Source organism: Petaurus breviceps, unplaced genomic scaffold, assembly GCF_028583685.1.
Source record: "Petaurus breviceps papuanus isolate PSGF00001 unplaced genomic scaffold, PetGlider_PUasm1.0 229, whole genome shotgun sequence".
Taxonomy (NCBI): Eukaryota; Metazoa; Chordata; class Mammalia; order Diprotodontia; family Petauridae; genus Petaurus; species Petaurus breviceps.
The window spans coordinates 14,480,594-14,496,341 of NW_027185903.1; the positions used below are offsets into that span (position 1 = coordinate 14,480,594).

The 15,748-nt window shown below is 37.0% G+C and overlaps 1 protein-coding gene across 3 annotated transcripts in view; it reads right to left on the reverse strand.

Annotated features, from left to right (window-relative positions):
- CERT1 (ceramide transporter 1) overlaps nt 1-15,748 on the reverse strand; it is a 173,253-nt gene that overhangs the window by 27,237 nt on the left and 130,268 nt on the right. For 2 of the 3 annotated variants that reach the window (XM_069096248.1, XM_069096250.1), the window contains 3 exons: nt 15,368-15,454; nt 11,678-11,773; nt 11,003-11,080 (listed from right to left, as the gene is read on the reverse strand). In XM_069096248.1, coding sequence (XP_068952349.1) covers nt 11,003-11,080; nt 11,678-11,773; nt 15,368-15,454 — 261 coding nt within the window. The remainder of the gene's footprint in view (nt 1-11,002; nt 11,081-11,677; nt 11,774-15,367; nt 15,455-15,748) is intronic. The other variant, XM_069096249.1, reaches the window with a different exon arrangement.

Consider the following 15,748-nt stretch of genomic DNA (forward strand, 5'->3'; position numbering starts at 1 on the left):
TTTCATAATTATTCTTATACTCTACAGTCTAGCCAACCTGGCCTTATTGCTGCTATTTCTCACATGTGATACTCCATATGTAGACATTTTTACATAGACTTTTACACTGACCATCCCTCTTACCTAGCACGGACTCCTTCCTTATCACTCCCTCTTAAAATCTTTTACTTCTTTCAACATTCAGCTTGAGCATCATTGTTACACACACACACACACACACACACACACACGCAGAGATGACCAAAATTCTCATATTATTTTGCATATATTCCAAATATACTTACATTTTTATATTTATATGAAATTTTATATTACATATATAATATATACATTTATTGATTTATATTATTACTACATAAATATATATATATATAATTTCTTCTGACAGAACATAAGTTTTCTGAAGCCTGGGACAGTTTCACTTTTTAATTTGTATCCCAACTGCATAACACAAGTGTCTAGCATACAATACATGCTTTTTGTTTTGATAAAAGCTATTAACAATCAAAGCACAGATTTGAGCTCCATGGTATGAAGTACAAGCCTTGTGAAAATCAAACTTAGTTTTGAAATGCAAAATGCAATCTTTTACCAAAGGTTCTTATTCAGGCAGATACTATTAAAACCATTAAGCCCCAGAAATCTAAACCAAACATGTAATTTTCCTAATTCTTCAGTTAAGATTTTAATTGTGACTGGTTTTTCTATTCGTGTCCCCAGTACATAGTACAGCACTTGGCAAGCAGTCCAAGTTTAATAAAGAAATGTTTATTACTATTCACAGTGGGTGCTATGATCCCTGAGATCCTGCATCTCCATCTATACCATTATTTTTCCTCCTGCTGCTCCTGCCCCTCTCCAAGCTTGGCCCTGCACACCCCTTATCTCTACCTGTCAGGACACCATCCGGCTGTCTCCTGGAGCTCCTCCTACCTGTATGACTACTCCCTTTCACTCTCCATTCTTCCTCAAATCCTCTCCTCTTCCAAATTCCCCTATTACTAATGAGGACAATACTGTCTTCTCAGTTACCCAAGATGAAACCTAGGTGTCATCCTAGAGTCTTCTCTCACACTCACTCCACACATTCAATCTCTTGCTAAATATTGTCATTTCTACTCCAAAGCATCTTGCTCACATTCCTGTCCCTCCACTCACATAGCTCACACTAGTATGGGCCCTCACCACCTCATGTTTGGACTACTGAAGCATCCTTCTGGTTGGCCTCCCTGCATCAAGTCTCTTATTCCAATCCATTTTCCACACAGGTGCCAGTGATTTTTTTTTTAAAGGGCAGGTTTGACCATGTCAACCCTTCTACTCAATAAATTCCAGTGGCTCCTTGTAAACAAATATAAAATATTCTCTTTGGCAGTTAGAGCCACAGTAGCATCCTATAAAGTACACTCCATCTCTGGACCTATTGCCTCCATGACATGGTTGTTTCCCATGCCTGGAATGCTCTCCATCCAACACACATTTAATCTACTGGCTTCCCTGTTTTTTTCCCAGACTAAGCTCAAATCTTCCTCTCTAGGAGGCCTTTCCTGGCCTCCACCTCACTCCACCATCCCCTTCTATGCTTTACCTTGGAGATTCCCTTCCATATACACATTTTTTTTTTTATTTTTCAAATGCTTTATTAACTTCTGATTTACATCATTCATTTCCACCAGATTTTGAGTTGCAAATTTTCTCCCCGTTTTTTCCCTACCCACCACCCCAAAATAGCAATCTCACAGGATATCCCCTCCTCCAATCTGCTCTCTCCCATATTTTCTCCCATACCCCCTTAGACTTTTCCAGTAGGGCATGGTACATCTCTATGCCCCAGTTGCCTGTATATCTTCTTTCCCAATTACATGTAAGATAGTATTAATGATAGTATATATGTATTTATTATTTTAAACATTTGATTTTAAAACTTTGAATTCCAGATTCATTCCCTTCCTCCCTTGTCACCCACCCTTACTGGGAAGATAAGCAGTTCAGTATGGATTGTACATGTGTAGCTAATGTAAAACATTAACATAGTAGATATATTGTAAAAGACTGACTATATTTCCCTCCTTCCTATCCCACCACCCACTTATTCTATTCATATACACATATCTTGCATTTAACATAGCATGCAGCTAGCATTTGTTTAGTGCTGTAGGGTTGCAAAGAGTTTCATGTATGTTAACTCTTTTGATCTCATAACAAACCTGTGGGGTAGGTACTATTATTATAGTACTCATTTTACAGGTGAGGAAATTGTGTCTAAAGAAAATTAAATTAATTGTCCAGAATCACATTTCTTTCTCTTTGACTTTTTTTTTCTTTTTGGAGGGGAGAGGACAGGGCAATTAGGGTTAAGTAACTTGCCCAAGGTCACATGGCTAGTCTGTCAAGTATCTGAAGCCGGATTTGAACTCAGGCCCTCCTGATTCCAGGGCCGATGCTGTATTCACTGCACTGCTTAGCCACCCCCAGAATCATCATTCTACTGCGAGTGAGGATTCAAACTCTGAGCCTCCTAAATCCAAGTCCTACACTCTATCCATGCTCCATCATCTAGCTACTGAGTTATACAAAGTTGTTGACATGTTGAATCCTGCCCCCACCCCCACCCGAACTTGAGGACAAAGTCTTTTTGTTTTTTGGGTTTTTTTTCGTACCCTAGTAATTAGGACAGTGCTTGGCACACTGTAATAACTTAATGTTTGTTGACCGAATAACTAGGAGGTTGTAAGCCACAAGGTTCCACAATCCCTGGAATCTTTCAACCCAACCATTTTCTACTCTATGGCCTTGTATCCTCCCTCTTTCCTCTCCCATCCCCCAACTATGGTCAAATCACCACTCCCCATCGACTCTGGAAAAGGCATAATGGATTGTTGTATTCTTCTGCTTATCAGCTCTGTGACTCTCCATCTCTCTGCTACATATGTTGTTTCTACTATTAGAATCTAAAGGACTTACAGGAACTATCTGGCTTTTCTATTTGCATCCCTGGCACTCAGTACAACAGCACTTGGCACATAACAAGAAGTTAATAAAGGATTTTTATTCAATCACTTATATTTTCTCTAAGGTCTTCTAGAGTCTAGCAGAACACTCATTGAAAAAAAGATTTGTTAATAGTTGTTGTAATAGGTAAATACCAGAGTTGAATTCTGTTGAGACAATTAAAATAGACAAATGGAAGTTCTTTTTTGTTATTCTATAATTCAGCACCAAAATCTAGAAGAATTTTCATGACTTGAAATTATGTTATTTATCTTATTACTAAAATCTGGCATTTTAACAATGCACTATCCTAAAAAGACCATATATTTCAGTGAACTTTAAAATACTTGATAACAGTAAATTCTTTAATTTTGTAAGACCTGCCTGAGTCTGAAGGTTGTATTTCAAGTAGTTACTGTAAGTATAAAATGGGCACATACTTAAGTCTGGTTTTCTGATCAGTAAGATAGAAACTATACTCAGTTTAAACATATTGATTATAGTAAACAGATTTGGCTCATTTGATCATAAAATCACACAGACTTAAGAAACATTTCTTGTTTTGGGTTTTGTGTATACAAAATGTATTTGCTAGATCAACACTTTTGGTTCTAAAAGTACACACACACACACACACACACACACACACACACACACACACACACGACGAGAAAAGAAACTTTACCCAGAAATAAATCAAATACCCAAGGGATATCTTGTAAAGTATCCAGTTAAGAAGGTATTTTATTCTGCTTTCACCAATCCCCTTTTCACATAGCTATTAATCTTCCTAAGGCACAGATCTGACTTTGTCACTCCCCTGTTAAAAAAAAAAGCTTGCTGTAGCTCCTGTTTGCCTCTAGTATAACATAGGAAGTCCTCAGTCTGACATTTAGAGCCCTCCAGTCTGGCTCCACTCTCATTGGCGCCAGTCTCATTTCTTACCACTCTTCTTCATCCACAAGAGGCTCCAGTTAGACTGAACCTACTAATTATTCTTTGAACTCTACATTCCATCTCCTACCTCCCTATCTTGGTGTAAAGCTGTCCCTCAAACCAGGAATACCATGGTGCATCCCAGCCTCTCAGAAACCTGATGCTCAGCTCAAGTACAATTTCCTTTCTCTGATGCCCTCCTCCAATTCCCTTAGTTGTCAGTGCTTTTATTCTGCTTCAAATTAATGGGTACCTACTTATCCATAAATACTTTATCTCTCCCTCCACATGAAAGCTAGTTAAGGGCACATTTTGTTTTTGTATTACAGTGCCTAGCATAGTGCCATGCATAAAGGAAATATTTAGTAAACGCTAAATTGAATTCTGTTAAACAAAAGAAGTTCTGCTCAAATAATATTCAGTGACATAAAAATTTAATGAGTCCTTCTTATGGTCCTTATACATCTAAGTTTGAGAAAAGAAATCTTTTGTCTAAAAAAAAAAAAAGGGAATAGATTACATGCCAATATTCCCATTATGAGCTACACAAGAAATTCCATAGGGGCAGAATCAAGATGGCAGAGTAGAAGCAGGACCTCAATGCAGCTCCGGCTTCCACCTTACCCAATCAATGTAAAAAGGGGACTCTGAACAAACTTTCAAGCTGCAGAACCCACAAAATGACACAGAGAAGCTAAGCTCCCACTGAGGACAGTCTGGCAGGCCGGCAGGAATTGACCAGCGCTGTGCTCTGGGAGCCCAGCCCAGCCCCACAATGAGGCTTTAGTCCCAGGGCGGGCCTGACCAGCCACCTGCCAGAGGGACTCCAGATCAGCAGCAGCTATGGCCGTTTCCAGATTTATCAACACACAGACGTGAAGGACAAAGTGAGAGGTGGTCAGTGCAGTCTGGATTTTGGGACTAGTAGCTGGGAGAGGGTCGGCTAAAACCACTGAGACGCCTTGGCTTAGCCAGTGACATATGGCAGCTTCAGCTCCTAGCCTGCAGACTGTAGGGGGACCAAGTGACCAGTCTGAGGGGTAATCGCTCCTGCTTTAACCAGCTTGGATCTGGATTGCAGTCTAGGGTGGAGATCCTAGGGTGTGACCAGCTTGCCAGAGTGTGTGGAGGACTCAGAGAGAGCACCCAACTAATACCTCTGGCAGCTGAGAAAACCCCAGCACTTGGGACAAAAGCTGCCCTGTCTGGTGTCAGAGTCCTACTGTGGCAAAAAGCCCAGGGGTCAAGTGTCCAAGGGGCGACATGACCAGTCCAAGGAAACAAAGCAGACAGAAGATTCCAACATTAGACTCCTATTTTGGGGGCAAAAAGGAGCAAAGCATGGAACAGGAAGAAGACAGTGAAGTCAGAACTCCTGCACCAAAAGCTTCAAAGTAAAATACGAGCTGGTTACAGACATAAAGGACCTTAAGAAGCAAATAAGAGAAGTGGAGGAAAAATTGGGAAGAGAAATGAGAACGATGCAAGGAAATTACTAAAAGAGAGTCAATAGCCTGACTGAGGAAAAAAAAAACCTTAAAAGACAGACTAACATATGAATACATATGTGAATATGTGTATATATATGTTTACAGGTATACATAAATAGAGAACACAGAACTAAATTAACAGGAAGGGATGATACTTAAAAGGTGAAATTAAGAGGTGAGAGAGGAATATGAGAGGAGATGGGGAGAGACAGAATGGGGAAAACTATCTCATATAGAAGAGGCAAGGGGAAATGGTTACAATGGAGGGGAAGAATAGGAAGGCAAAAGGGAATGGGTCAAACTTATTTCCACTGAATTTGGCTTGAGGAGGGAATGAAATACACATTAAATAGGGTATCTCACCCTACAGGAGAGTAGCGGGGGAAGGGGATGATGGAAGGGAGGGCAGGCTGAGGGGGAGGGAAGTTGGAAGCACCCACTTTTGAAAAGGGACGAGATCAAAGTAGAGAATAGAACAAGCAGGAGGTGGGATAGGAGGGAGGGAAATATAGTCAGTCTTTTGCAATATTATCTACTATGTTATTGTTTTGCATTAGCCACACATGTACATCCTATACTGAACTGCTTATCTTCCCAGTATGGGTGAGTGACAAGGGAGGAGGGGAATGAATCTGGAATTCAAAGTTTTAAAATCAAATATTCAAATGTGTATGTATGTATTATGTATGTATGTATGTATGTATGTGTTTGTGTATACTATTATCAATACTATTTTACATGTAATTGGGAAATAAGATATACAGGCACTGGGGCATAGAGATCCACTGGAAAAGTCGAAAGGGGTATGGGAGAAAATATGGGAGAGAGCATATTGGAGGAGGGGATATCCTGTGGGACTGCTATTTTGGGGGGGTGCATAGGGGAAAAACGGGGAGAAAATTTGTAACTCAAAATCTGGTAGAAAAATGCTGTAAATCAGAAGTTAATAAAGCATTTGAATTAAAATGTAAAATTTTAGGATAAATATAGAGAGACAAAATATGAGTGTATCCTGGAATTTATAATAAAATGAATAAATGAACCAAAAAAAAAAAAACAGACTAACTAAATTGGCAAAAGAGGCTCAAAAAGGCAATGAGGAGAGGAATGCCTTAAAAAGCCGAATCTGCCAGATGGAAAAAGAAATTCAAAAGCTCAATGAGGAGAATCATTCCCTCAGATTCAGAATGGAGCAAAGGGAAGCTAGTGACGTTATGAGAAATTAAGATGATGTTAAACAGATCCAAACAAATGAAAGAATAGAAGGCAATGTGAAATATCTCATGGGAAAAACCAATGACCTGGAAAATAGATCCAGGAGAGATAATTTAAAAATCACTGGACTACCTGAAAGCCATGATCAAAGTAAGAACCTAGAAATCATCCTCAAAGTAATTCTCAAGGAAAACTGCCCTGATGTTTTAGAACCAGAAGGCAAAATAGATGTTGAAAGAATCCACCGATCACCTCCTGAAAAAGATCCCAAAAAGAAAACTTCTAAGAATATTATAGCCAGGTTCCGGAATTCCCAGATCAAGGAAAGAATATTACGAGCAGCCAGGAAGAAACAATTTGAATATTGTGGAAACACAATCAGGATAACCCAGGATCTGGCAGCTTCTACACTGAGGGATCGAAGGGCCTGGAATATGATTTCTGGAGGGCAGAGGAGCTGAGATTAAAACCAAGAATCACCTACCCAGCAAAACAGAGTATCATCTATCAGAGGAAAATATGGTCATTCAGTGGAATAGAGGACTTTCAAGCATTCTTAATGGAAAAACCAGAGTTGAATAGAAAATTTGACATTCAGATACAAGAAGCAAGAGAAGCATAAGAAGGTAAACAGGGAAAAGAAATCATAAGGAATTTATCAAAGTTGAACTATTTACATTCCTACATGGAAAAACGATAATTGTAACTGATGAAACTTTTCTCTGTATGAAAATAGTTGAAGGGAATAGAAATATATATATATATATATGTGTGTGTATATATATATATATATGTCTATATGTCTATATCGGAGGGTATACGGGCATATGAATACATGTGAATGTGTGTATATATGTTTACAAGTAGACATAGAGGGCACAGGACCAATTTAATAAGAAGGGATGATACTTAAAAGGTGAAATTAAGAGGTGAGAAAGGAATATAATGAGAGGAGGTGGAGAGACAGAACGGGGTAAACTTTCATATAGAAGGGAAAATGGTTACAATGGAGGGGAAGAATAGGAAGGCAAAAGGGAATGGGTCAACCTTATTCTCATTGAATTTGGCTCGGGGAGGGAATGAAATACACACTAAATAGGGTATTTCACCCTACAGGAGAATAGGGGGAAGAGGATAAGAGAGGGGATGATGGAAGGGAGGGCAGGCTGGGGGGGAGGGAAGTTGGAAGCACCCACTTTTGAAAAGGGGCAGGATCAAAGTAGAGAATAGAACAAGTGAGAGGTGGGATAGGAGGGAGGGAAATATAGTCAGTCTTTTACAATATATCTACTATGTTAATGTTTTGCATTAGCTACACATATACAACTTATACTGAACTGCTTGTCTTCCCAGTAAGGTGGGTGACAAGGGAGGAAGAGAATGAATCTAGAATTCATGAATCTAGAATTCAAAGTTTTAAAATCAAATGTTTAAAAAAAAAATGTATATATATATATACTATTATTAATACTATTTTACATGTAATTGGGAAATAAGATATACAGCACTGGGGCATAAAGATCCATCATGCCCTACTGGAAAAGTCGAAAGTGGTATGGGAGAAAATATGGGAGAGAGCAGATTGGAGGAGGGGATATCCTGTGGGACTGCTATTCTGGGGCAGTAGGTAGGGGAAAAACGGGGCGAAAACTTGTAACTCAAAATCTGGCAGAAATGAATGATGTAAATCAGAAGCTAATAAAGCATTTGAAAAATAAAAAAAAAAAAGAAAGTAAAATTAAATGGAAAATCCGTTTCATACTATGCCAAAAGTTGTTTGGTTTTTAATTTTTTTAACACCTAAAATTTTCTTTAATATTAGGAAATTCAACTTCCGTAGAGCTTATTGATGACACTGATGAAAAACAACTCAAGAAACTAATTATTTGCAGTAGGAGCAGATCTTACAAATTAATAAGTTAGAGAAGTAATGCTCATTTTTGTTTCTTTATTTTGAACCTAACATTTGATTCTGCACCAAACAGAGATGAAATCCCCCCAAAATAACCTTCTTGATTTGGTTCTCAACTGATTCAATGGACCACTATACATCCCTGCTCTATAAGTAGCATACTTTTGTGTCAGTTTTCAGGTCTTTTAGTTAACAAAATGTTTAGCTGCTTTAATTAATACTGAAATAACTTTGGGGTAATGCCAATGGAAGATGTCTATATGCATACTTTGTAAATTTAACATTTATGCAGTACTATATGATGCTATAAATGAGTGCTTCACACATGCTTGTCACCTTTTAGGTCCAGTGTTTTACAGGACAACTGGCCAGGAATAGAGACAAGGTCTATGGTGGTTATGAGAAATCACAAAGCTAATGGATGTATTTAATTATTAAAGCCATAACAGTTAATAGCAGCTAGTTCACCAGAATCACTTGGTATGGCCAATTAGGTGAAACATTTCATGGGTATGCTATTTTCCCACCTTTTTTTTTTTAACTTTCTGGAGGGCAGTTAGGGTTAAGTGACTTGCCCAAGGTCACATGGCTAGTTTTTGCATTAAGTGTCTGAGGCCGGATTCGAACTCAGGTCCTCCTGACTCCAGGGCCATTGCTCTATTCACTGCGCCACCTAGCCGCCCCAATTTTGCCACTTTTCCCAGTCTCTTTGATTGCTCATCATATATCCTATGCTTTGGACCTTCCCAACAGTTATCCAATCTCAGATAGCTAACAAAAGCTCATTAATGCTATTGTATATGACTGCTAATAAGTTATTAATCACTCTAACTTTTCTGTTATTTAAGTTCAATTTAATTTTTCAACGCAAACAACAACAACAAAAAACAATTTACCAAATTTTTGCTAATTGATCTTCTCAAAAACAGAAGACAGCAACAAATTTTTTTGGGAAAAAAAAAGAGAAAATGTATCATCTTCTTGTGTTTGCAGAGGTGAGTATAAGAGACAAAGGACTGAATAAGGAACAATGAACTGTTAAACTTGGTTTGTGATTTAAAAAATCATCTTTTTCTAAACTTTTCCCCTGTTTTTATTCCTTGTTAAAAGGCAACACTCTCTGGTAAGGGAGAATTTGGAAATGAAATGAAAAAATATTATAAATGATCTTCTCAATGTCCTTTTCTTTAAGTTTTCTCCATTCCTTGCAATTCACCCTGTTCCCCTCAAAAAGGGGGAAGGAAGGGGCGGCCAGGTGGCGCAGTGAGTAAGAACGCCGGCCCCAGAGTCAGGAGACCTGGGTTCGGTTCTGGCCTCAGATACTTAACACCCACACAAAATAACTGGCCATGTAACCTGGAGCAAGTTACTTAACCCCGATTGCTTTAAAAAAAAAGGGGGGGTTGGGGAGGGGAAGGAAAGCAGTTGTTTATAAACTTGTCAGTGAGTAAATCTACCAAAAAAATGTTAATTTGTTACAAAATTTATTTTGGAGCATATCTGATGACAACAGGCAATATTTTAGTGACATAAAAACATACTCAAATCCCAGCAGCTAACTGTAATCCCTTTGTAATCTATACCATCACTAAGTAGCAACTGACTGGCAGTATGAGTGTGGCCTTTTAAAAAATGGTTAAGATACATGAACCCTTGAATAAAGACAAAAAAATTAAAAAGCAAAAGGTGGATATCATCAAACTAATGATCATGTATGTCAATGTAGTTTTAAAGCAATTAATTGTACTTTAATTATACATATTTAAACTACTAGCTCTTCTTGCATTCAACTTCAAAAGTCATTATTTTCAAACATATTGGTAAAATATCTACACACATATGAGGAGTATCAGTTTGCTTATCTGTAAAATGAAAGAGTTGGACTAGATAATCTCCAAAGTTCCTTTGAATTCTACCTCTATGATTCCAAGATTACATATATTAGAATGTAAATTTATTAATTTACTATATAAAAAATTACTTGTATAAGTAAAATTTAAGCTATCATAAGAGGTGTACAGTGCTAGAATGACCATGAATGAGAAGCTGAAGCACCAGAGATAGCAAAAAAGTCACTTCCTTCTTCAAAATATAGTTCTGAACTTATTGTAGTCGCTGCAATTCAACCGTTCTCTCTTTTACCAATTCCATATCATTTAGTTTTGTGTAACACTCCTCCATTAGAAATGTGGTGTCCTATCTAAAGATATAGCTACCACATAACATGCTAAAAGAAAAACATTCAAATTCCTTGCTCATGTAGGCTCTAGGAGGTCAAAAGAGTACAAGCATGCATGGAAGAACTACCGTTTAGTAGACAAAGAATGCCTTTTTCATTGCTTCTTGTTATTGATTTAGAACCAAAAAACCAAGTGACCTAACCAAAGAATTCCAGGAACTAAGAAAGTAGGATGACATAACACATAACTCAAGTTCACTCCATGCATTTGTACAGTACCTGTGCGCTGAATCTGTGAACATCATCAGAGGCACTGACTAGATCAATGGAAGACATGGAGGAAGAGCGACTATAGGGCTACCAGAGACAGACAAAGAAAAAACCAAGTAATCAGAACAAAGGCACAATAGAGCATTCAGTACCAACTTCCAAACACAAGATAAAGAAAAGGAAAAACAAAGCACTATATGAAATAAGCACAGCAAAAAGTGCTGACTTCATGCACCTATTATGTATTTTATTCCAATATTATTTTAAAAAGAATGTAGCTTTTCCAGTACACAGAAAAATGGCACGTAACTTGATGATGTGATGTACAGTACTGATAAAAAGTTTGCCCATTTTATATTTCTGATTAATTTGGCCAACCTCTTGTTTTTTTTTATTTAAAAAAAAAAAAGGAAAAGAAAAATGCGTTTAGAAGGTTTTTTGTTTGTTTGGTACAGGGAAAAAACAGAGAGAGGAAAATGCAAAGATATAGAGTACAACATATGCAAATGAATTTCTTAAGTAATTTCTGAAATGGAAAAGTAGGTGATAGATTGACTTTGTTTACTTAGGAAAATTTGCAAATCGTAGTATAAAATCTATACAATTTTCAAAAGCTATTTCTATAAACAGTGACAAAATTATATAGCATAATTTTCTGTAAATTCTAAAATAAGCTTGTCTTACCTGTTGGGCAAATCTATGACTACCCACAGAAGAATAAACATCACTAGATGGTGGTAGGGACGTAGGCCAGTGCAATCTGCTCTTTTCACTCTGTGACTGGGGAGGAGGAGTGGGAAGAGAGAAAGATGAGAATATTTAAAAAATATTTTACAGCTCAAGAATAGATCAATCTATAATTACTAGTTATTGAACACTCAGTATCTATAAATACGTAAAATACAGCAAAAGTTAGCAGTGTCCCTGCTTTATTTTGCCAAAACCTAACATTTCATACTAGTTCACTCTGCCACTAACTCACCAACCCGTATAGCCACCAATGCCTTAGTCCACAGGCTAGTAATTTTCTTTTAACTACTTTAATTATCTCTTTGCTCAGTGTGAGCCTTAATTTTCTCATAATAATACTTACATTACCGGTTCTATCAGAGATGATGTGATAATCAAACATGAGTGAATATTAATTGCTTTTTAACTAAGTTTTTATTTTATAGTGACAAAATGCATAATGAAAAGAACACTGGACTGAGGGATGAAAGATCTAGGGTAGAGTCCTCAGTTTGCTATTTGACCAAGGCACAGTAAATCACTTTATTTTTTCGGGCCTCAGTTTTCTCATTAGTAAAATGGAGGCAGGAAGAGAGCTTGGCCTAGCAGTAAGGAAGACCAGAGTTTTAAGTCCTTCCTCTGGCACAGACTGGTTATTCGACTCCTGGGTGGTCACTTATCTTTCAAATGCCCCCATGCAACCGCCTCAACCTAAAATATATAGATTTTGGCTATAAAAAGGCCATTCGGAGGAGAAATGTAGGCCACTTTTAAATTACAAGGATATCAAAGAGTATAGTGATATCAATCTTTTAATAAAAGGTCTATTTAAATATAAAAACACTTGGTGATAATACAAATTATGTTCCTTACTTTTATAGATTAGGGACCATTATAGATCTACACACATTAAAATATCAGCAGATAACTTACTAAATATCTTATGCTTTTACCTACTCAAGCAGTTAACATATATATATACACATGAAACTCTATCTCAAAGAGGTGTACATGTGCCTTCTAGTGGTGACAGAGGACAGCTGCACTACTGACTGAGACCAGCCACGGTTTAAAGAAATGTTCTGTTTCTGATTCCATTGATGGAAATGAAGCTAATGTATTGATATAAAGAGTAAAGATCAAGAAGCATTTGTTAATTGCCTACTATGTTCCAGGAAGTGTGCTAGGCACTGGGAATACAGCTACAATAAAAGTGAGCAAGTTTCTGCCTCTTGAGGAGCTTATAATCTACGGAGGAAGATGACACAGTCACAGATAAGTATATACAGTTCATCTACTATGACAAGGGGGCTGGTTTAGATGATTCTAGCTCTAAATCAAACAGGATCCTACAAAATATTACCATCTCCATTCTACATCTAAGGGAAGTAAGGCTCAGAATAACTTGCCTAAGGTCATAGATGAGAAAATAAATGACTATACTTTCTGCAGGAAGGTACCATACACATATGTTTTACTAATTCAGTAACATGTTAACATGTAGCCTTATGGACTTTAAATATTAAACAATGGGGAGGGAGTAAATACAGGACATACACAAAATACACAGTGATGGAGGTGATGGGATGGGCTGGGTACAGCACTAATCTAAAAAGGATTCTTAAAGGACTTGACATTTGAGCTAAGCCTTGAAGGGAACTAGGGTTCTAAGATGTGGAAAAAAGGAAGGAATATGTTCCAAGTCAGACGTTAAGGTCTATTAAAAGATATGGAATGGGGTGGGTAGGTGGTGCAGTGAATGGAGCACTGGCCCTCTAATCAGGAGGACATGAGTTCAAATCCGACCTTAAACACTTAACACTTACTAGCCATGTGACCTTGGGCAAGTCACTTAACCCCAAATGCCCTGCCTTCTCCCCCCCTCCAAAAAGAAAAAAAAAGTTATGGAGGCAAAAGATGGAATTCCAGGTACAGGGAAGAGCACATAGTCTGATTTGGCTCAAGTACAGAGTATGACGGGGTTCATTTATCAGACTATTTGGACCTTCCTATTTCTAAAACATAGGAAAGTCTTTGAATGATAGAATTTTCTGTATTTTATACTAGAGGAGATGGAAAGAAAAGTGACATGGTAACAAAATCTGTGCTTTAGGAATAACAATTTGTGCAAAGGATAAATTAGAAAAGAGAGAATGAATGGTAGGCAGAAAAATTAAGAGACTATTGCAATGGTTAGAATTAATAGGAATAAAGGGTAAGGAAAAGTTGAAGAGAATGGAAAGAGTGACAAGAATAAGATATTCCATATAAAAACAGAAAGGCTTTAGTAATACAGCATAAAAGAAGTAAACTAATCTCAGCTATCAAAAACCTACAAGTTTGTGTGATTATTACAAAACTATAAATTTTTTTGGAAGGAGCAAGGGGAGTGCTAGTCATCTTAAATTGAGGAGCATTTTCCATCAGATTATTACTAAGTCAAAGACACTCAACATTATTTCTGCTTTGATTTTGAAACTAAATGCATAATACTGACAGAATAACAGACTATATTTTTAAAGAAGGAGAAGCAGAAAAACTGTGCTTCTATTTGCTATGATGTTAATTTTACAGGTAATACATATTGGTAGCATGCGTACACAAAATACATTCCAGACAGATCTGAGATTTCCTTGGTGTAGGAAACTACCACTAAGGAAATTCCCTCTTCGAAAGACGAGCAGTCATTCTTTGTTGTAGCTTTTCATATTTCAAAAGTGCTAGGGATCATTTAGAAGTTAAATGACTTGCCCAGGTTTAACACTGTCAATATGTATCAGGGGCATTCCTTGAGCCCAGTCTTCCTAACTCTAGCTCTCTCTATATAACACACTGCCTATCAAAAAATTATACAGGGCTTAATGAAAATAATTCTATATTCCTGGGCTATATTTTAAAAAAATACTACAGATCAAATTCCATTATGATAAATAGCATTATGATGAAATGACACCACAAAATTCCAAAGCCTGATACTATTTTAAGCGATATTCAATATAAAATATTCCATGACAAACAAAAAAGAACCCCACAACTCTATAGTTTTCTTTCACTAATGGAAACGACCTATATTTTATTTTCACCCAAACTTATATTTTAACAGAAGATAAGTTATCCAAAATTCTAGTTTATTATCATATCAACATCTCTTGAAAATTAGGATGAAAGTACTAGGCAAATTACAATTTATGAAGTTGTTGGTTTTTTTTTTTTGCATAATTAGTCCTTTTTTCCTGTAGCTTCTTGTGAATCACTAGGAAAATGGAATCTTATCAACTATGATGGATCTAAATGTACTGTGGTTATCTGTTTCCTATGAGGTAGGGTTACAGCAAAATTACCATTATGGCAGACTATGCTTGGCTATAGTAGAAAGAAATCAGAATATACTTCTCATTCCATCCCTTACATGCTGCCTCAATCACAGCCTGGCCTTCCGAAAGAAGACCCCAGTTTTTTCTTATCTGCTATATTGCAACTGAAATGAAATCAAGAAAACTTTTTGAAAGATTTCTAAGTTCAAAACATTAACGCAGGCCTAACTCATTCTCAACTTGAACAGAACCACTGGTTTCAGATAATAATACTGTAACAAACTTTCTGCGTATAGGAAAGAATTTATCTTAAAACTGTATTAAAAAATACCTGTTCTTCTATTTTGTCTTGTCTGTCAAGAGCAGCTTCAACAGCATCAAAGAACTCCTCCTCATTGATCAGACTGTTTGGGCCTTCCTATTTCCCACACACAGCAAAAGAAAGGACAATTAAGCATACATTAGAAACACTCTAGGCTGCACAGCTTTAACTCCAATCTTACTCTACTGAGATCGTACTTAATGCCATTAATTACATTTAAAGAACAATTTCTTACAATGTACCATTATGTAAAAGTTGTTAATTAACAGTCATTAATTCAAGTATTTATTAGAGGCTAGTATGTACCTCGGACAATGCTCACAAATTGTGGGGGATATGAAGTTATACACACCAAATTCTTTGCCTTCAAGAAGCTTATAATTAGGCTGA